Source organism: Apium graveolens, unplaced genomic scaffold (genome assembly GCF_009905375.1).
Source record: "Apium graveolens cultivar Ventura unplaced genomic scaffold, ASM990537v1 ctg1043, whole genome shotgun sequence".
NCBI classification, from domain to species: domain Eukaryota; kingdom Viridiplantae; phylum Streptophyta; class Magnoliopsida; order Apiales; family Apiaceae; genus Apium; species Apium graveolens.
Window position 1 is genome coordinate 107915 of NW_027417076.1, and position 6832 is coordinate 114746.

General features: G+C 32.9%; 1 protein-coding gene across 1 annotated transcript; it reads right to left on the bottom strand.

Moving 5' to 3' along the window:
- Positions 1–3223: 3223 nt before the first annotated feature.
- On the bottom strand, positions 3224–4864 carry LOC141699683 (acetyl-CoA-benzylalcohol acetyltransferase-like). The gene has a single exon (XM_074503537.1). It carries the CDS (start codon positions 4748–4750, stop codon positions 3407–3409), a length of 1344 nt encoding a protein of 447 aa, XP_074359638.1. The 5' UTR covers positions 4751–4864; the 3' UTR covers positions 3224–3406.
- Positions 4865–6832: the final 1968 nt, after the last annotated feature.

The following is a 6832-nucleotide window of genomic DNA, read 5'->3' on the forward strand; positions in this document are numbered from 1 at the left end:
AAATAATTGAAGAAATCAAGACATTAATAATAATCACATATAGAATTTAATGAACATAAAAATATATGAAAGCTTTAAAATTATACTTACTTGAAAAAGAATGATGATCACATGAATGAATTTGATGAAAAAGGAGAGAAAATGATGAAATTGGGGGTGGGAAAGATGAGAAATACGGCTACTGGATAGAAAGAGGCAGTAGGGTTTCTAAAATGAACTCCTAAATTCAATGGAATATAGTTGAATTTATGACAAGGCTAAAAACGATGTAAATCGGTCGAATTTAAGTTTCCACCTTTTTCAGCCGAATTTCTTTTTTTACCGCTTTCAGTCGAATTTAGCATTTTAGTAAATTTAACCGAATTCTGTCAAACAAAGTTTCCCGCCTTGTATAAAATTTCGGGGGGAAATGAGGGAAATTTCCCGCCAAATTAAAAACATATTTCGATTGCCTGCAGTCGAATTTAGTAAATTACATTAAATTTTATTTGGTGAGAAAATTCTTTCTTTTTTTTTCCTTTAGTCATAAATTCGACCGAATATTTTTTCGGTCGAATTTAACTTTAAATACGACCGATTTAAATTCGACCGTTTTATTTCCACTAGTTAAAGTTGAATTTGATATACGACTGCTAGCGGTCGAATATAGTATTTCACTAAATTCAACCGAATTCAGTTTAATAAAGTTTTCCGCTGTAAACTAAATTTGGAAGGAAATTTCCCGCTAAAATTCAAAAATAAATTTCGATTGTCTGCGGTCGAATTTAGTAAATGGAAAAAAAATATTTTGGCGGGAAACTTCCCACTTTTTTTTCCCACCATTTGTAAATTTGACCGAATTTTTTTCGGTCGAATTTTACTCTAAATACGACCGATTTAAATTCGACTGTTTTTATTTCAACTGGTTGAAGTTGAATTTATTTATAAATTCGACCATTAGATTTCGACCGGGGCCAGTCGAATTTAGCCGTGCCAAACCGTGTCGACCGCCTGCGGTCGAATTTAGACGCGGTCGAAATTGCATCAGTTGTAATTAACCCTATTTTCTTGTAGTGAAGATAGAGCATATTGATCGTCTTCCTGGGCAAATACCATCTCGTATTTACCATGAAAACTAAATATAGTATTTTGTTAAACACATTAAATGCACTTATAATTATTATAAAATTATTAATTATGAAATTGCATACGGTCATATGCATATATATATATATCGCTTGGGTAACATTCTGTAGAAGGACAACAAACTTTCCTTCTTCAACCATCATGATGCCTAACATAATGTGTCCAGACGTATAGGAGAAAAAAAAACCTAGATAAGATAAATTACGAAATTTATCAGATTAATTATAATGTAAGTATTCTAAATCATATCTTTTGTGAAATAGCCTCTCTGCGGATCACTTTCTCACTTCATTCTACAAAAAAAGGAAAAAATGATGAGAAAAAATGAGAGGAATGAACCAAGCAACTAATAATTCGAAACAACAATTTAGGGTGAATTTGATCTAAGGACAATATGATTATTTGAACTTGTAGATGATATCCATATTCAAATTCAAATTATAACAATTCTTAAATTTGCAGGATGAAGCTATACAGTTTATGCGATGATCATAGATCGTAGCTGTAACTGCTGTAAGTTTAGATCGTCGGTGTCGGATGGTATCAATAGAAAAACGGATCGATATTTAAAATGTACGAGTTTCTCTATTAAAATGAAATGGGTAATACCTTGTTACGAAATGGGTAACAATTAAAAAAATGGATATCTAGTTTAATATGGATAGTCCAAGTTTAAAATGTAAAAATAGTGTAAAATGGGTATTGGAATAATAGTACACATTAACAGTATATTGATTGATGAGACTTCGTAAACGTAGAAGATGGATGGTGAGTTTTCAAAGATCATCTCCAACCTAACTCTATATATGCACGTATACATTATTTTGGTTTAAAATTTCTCTCCAATCCAACTCTAAAATTTACATTATTTTGGTGTCACTAAAAATTACACCAAATTTGATATCACACTAAATTTCTAAATTTTTTATATATTTTCATGTTCCCCTTGTAATACTCCTTTATAAAAATAAGTATTTCACAACTTTATTAAATTTCACTTTTGTATTTTAATAATAAAAGAATCTATATAGTATAAGAATGGTGTAAAATTTAGTGTTGATGGATTGAATTTGAATTTGAAACTAATTTAGTTTCTATATTATATAAATATAAAAATTATAGAAAAATTGTATAATGATTTGAAGAAGCTTTAATAACTCAAAAGTATAAGAGACATCCGACTTGACAGTGGGGAAGGAACTGACCAAAGAAGAGAGACTTAACAATACGTATAAAAAGTAGTGTCGTAAAAAGCCGGATCGACTTAGTCAGGCCAAATATTGTTTAGGGATTAATCGGGTAATTGAGAATTATCGTTAAATGATTAATCAGTCATTAATCAGAATTAATTTATTATTATTATTATTTATGGATAACAATACATGTAATTATTTCACTATTTTGATTATACATATATAATTTTATAAATATTTATACAAATAAATGTAAAATATGAAATATTAATAAATTAAATATAATTCTTAAGATCTAGCTTATGAATTAAGCTATATTTGAGATGAAAAATTTAAAAAGTATATTATTTAACCATTTAAAATAGTTTTTTCTTAAACTTTTTACAAATTTATTTATTTATTTTTCTAAATATATTTTCAAATTTTTACTAATGATGCCGATTTTTGACCGATTAACCCGATTTTTGACCTAATTAATCCGATTTTCCCGGTATTTGACCGATTTTTGTAAAAAATAAATATTAACCTGAACTTTGCTAAATATGTTCAATTTTCTACAGACTTTCGAATAGTGACAAAGGGAAGCGATGATTTTGGGTTCTTCCTCTTTTTGTTTCAAACGAAATTAAACATATTCCCTGAAACAAGACAATATAGAGAGTCTCAAGCAGGAGAAGATATGCTCGTCCTTGCAATGATACAAGTTAAATAGGTAGTTCATCTAAAATTTTAGGAGATCAAAGAAAAGTCTCACTAAAATCTTACACTATCCAACAATTTCCATTTCTGGAATATGACAATTTTAGGACATTTCTATTCTTGTATATAACAACTTGAATTAAAAAAATATTAAATTATTTTAAATAATAAAGATTGAATAAATCTGAATATAGGGATGCAAATGCTTTCTCTACTCTTAATAATGACCTCTACAAACTTGAATTCCAATAAATTACAGTGTCTTGTCTTGGATAAATCTTGTCTATATATAACCCTGTCAACATAACAATAGATGTGCGTGAAAGCCAACTGTAAAAACAACAAATTGAACTCCAATATTAATTTTTTTTTACACGAATCCGATTGAATTACGAAGTGTAAGCATTGATGTTCAGATCATTTTCAAACTCGATCATATCCGCTTCATTCAAGTTGACAATGGCTTCAATTCCCGTCTCACATTTAGTGTCGAACAAAAATATCAACTCTACAGGCATTCCACCAGTAGTCACCCATTCTGGCTTTCCCCATCCGAAATCAACTTCATAAACCGGAAACCTGCATAATGTACTCAACAGATGAACATCCACTTCTTCATTCCCTTTCTCCTCCTCGATCTCATTAAAATTCTTAGCTACTTCTGAGAACATTTCCTCGGGGCTCGAGATTTTCGAGCATTTCCCTAGAGAATGCCTTAAGCTTTTCCTTAACAGATTCACCAAGTCATGCAACTCTCTTGCATCTGTTTTGTTGTTATTTATCTTTGTAGGAACCTCCATGTAGAAGTTTCCGCATAGGGAAGTATTGTCTGCTGGCAATGGAGGTACCATCGTGCTCGTCCTTCCCCGGAGATTGAGATGAAGATACAATGTAGACTGCTTACGTTTCGATTGGTTGGCAGCAATGTTAACTAGAGACTTCCATATTGTGGATGTCACAACTTCTACTCGTGTAGGCCGGCTAATATTTGTCGATTTACTAACCTTGGCTTTTAAGGTTAATATTGCATTTTCATTAAACACAAATCTCTTTGTAACAATCTTGCCTTCCTTTATCTTCGAAGATGGTACCAGAGCTGGCTTGATCTCTGCTGATAAGTCTCTAGATGGAAAATACTTTGCGACGCCAAATTCATAATTATTACGTTTTGTAGAATAAATATCTTCGTGATTGGCTAATAGATCACTTGTAGTAACAGCCCATTCATGAACAAATGTTGCAGCTGTGTATCCATCAGCTACAATATGTGAAAGAAGTATAGCAATAGATAATCCACCACATTTGAACATGGACACTTTTATTCCCATAATTGGAGTAGTAACCAAACTAGTTTCTCCAATGCTAGTCCACGGAACAAGATCATTCACTAATTCGACATTTTTACGTGCAATGCCGAGAAATGCATCTAGTTCAAGATCAATTTCAGCTTCAACATACAACACACCCTCGTCATTACAATCAACGTAGAAGCCGTCTTGAACAAACCTTCCGGCAAAAGGATAAAACTTAGTAAGGGCTTGAGACAGAGAATTGATCAAATGTTTGCGGATTTCGTGTTGGGTAATGATGTTATTGCGGTAAAAGGATACCAAAGGTACGTGTGCAGGAGGAGCAAGTTGATCAAAGAAGGATAACTTGCAAGTTCTCAAGTGCTCAGCTGTTGGAACTGCTGGCTTTACAATTCTTTCGGACATGATGACTCCATTTGCCATTGGTGTAGAACTAAAAAAGATTTGAAAAGGTTATGTGTATAGAGTAATCAAATGAGAGCGAAAATGTTGAATAGAAAGGATAAGTAAGATTAGTGAGGTGGATGTTAAACTCATGTGAAGATGTTCTATTTATAGTACTAGTAGAAGATTAGATGAATTAATTAATTTCCATATATTCATTCTTTCTTTTGATGTGGTAGTTTCCATGTGCCTTACTTTTAGTCTTTAGGCACATAGCTTGGGTTTGTAAACGAAAAAAACATCACGTTTGTTTCCTAAAAAAGCCATTTGCTATAGTGCGTTATACGCGGGAAGGAATATTAATATGAATTTTGTTGCCAAACGCCACCTCCTATTGACTGTCATGTTGGTGCCTTTAACCATAGATTAACGGGAGCACATAGAGAAACTGGTCAGCACACACTCGATTCAGTTCAGATTATAATATTATAACGTAGAAGAAGCACTTGGTTGTTAGCTTCTTTTTACCCTAATTTAATATTTCTTTTAGCCACCGAATACGACACTTGAGAAAGTTATTCTCTATATAAAATAACCTTTCATATATCTAAGTATTTTTATCAAAGGTGATCCAAGCGGGGATGTTGGGTGGCGGCTGTATGGCATGATGTCGTAACCAAAGACGTTAATTATGTCATGGACGATGTACACATACGTAGTTAGCCGCAGATAGAGTGGGTCACTTGTGCGGGTTTAAACCGTCCGTTCGGGATCAGATTTATTCGGCCCGAAGCGGGCCGGTTCAAAATCACACAATTTGTTAAAAGTCACGAACCAGTTACGAATCCTAATTTAGAAATTGGGACTGTACCGGCCCACACTAACTCGGCATGAACATGACCTGAACGAGCCGCACGCTCTGCACAACCTGCACAGTCCTGCAATTGTGCGCCAGTCTTTTTTCCACTAACGGAAACCTGCTACTACTCTGCAATTCTGCAAGGCTGCAAGGTCTCTGCAACTCTTTACAACGGTCTTCTTCCTGCAATGGTCCTCTCTCTGATACCAATTTCTGGGGGTAGGTTTCTATTTTTGATCGTTTATATATCTAACAACCCTAAAGAGAGAAGGCGCATTAAAATACATATTCATATCGATTAATATGGTTATTTTACGCATGTAGTAAGCAGTTGACAAAAACGAATTCATTTTTATGAAATCATCCCTATAACCTCATACTAATTAAACATCACAATCTTAGAGAACATTATTTTATAATGCTATCATACACAATAAGATTATGAATCAGAATTTTTACCTCTTACAATAGCTTTCTGGTCACCGGAAGTCTCAACTCACCCTTGCCCTATTATCCTTAACGCTCTCCAAGCTCCTTTGGATATTTTTGGCTGGATGCAGGAGTTCTCACACGGTCTCTTCCATATTGCTATTCTTCAAGGTATTTTCTGAATCACTCCTGATTGTATATAATACATATAAAATAATCTTTTCTATTATTATGATATATCCTTAGTAGAGATTATAGAGAGTGACGAAGTTTAGCCAGACATATTCAAAGAGAGAATTTAACTTCAGAAATTTCAGATGTCTTCTACATTTCATGCATGGACTTATTTATAGTAGTCCTTCTATATGGTTACAGATTACCGGGATAATCGATTTCTTTTACATAATTACTAATAATTCTCTTTTGCAGGTTTTTTCCAAGAATCTTTTATTTTCTTTGTCTGCCATTTCTTTGTCTGTCATTTCTTCTTTTGTCGTCTCTTCATATTTTCTTCATCTTTATCTTCTGTGTCAGCCATGATATCTTGCAGGATCTATCATCTTTTCCAGGGAATCTGCTTTTTCTTTTTCTTCTTTCTCCATTTTTGTCATTTTGCCTTTTTGTTGTTGAAGGGAATCTTCTATCTCCTGGTAATATAACTTTTCATATTTTTTGGTTTTAACCATTCAATTTACAGTGTTTTGGTGTATCACACCATTTTTGTATCATGCAAAGGGATCAGAATTCCCTTTATCATCATCTTTTAGACTGATAATAGGTCTCTTTCTAAGACCTGTTATTCTTTGATAATATTCAGTAGTATGTTTTGCATG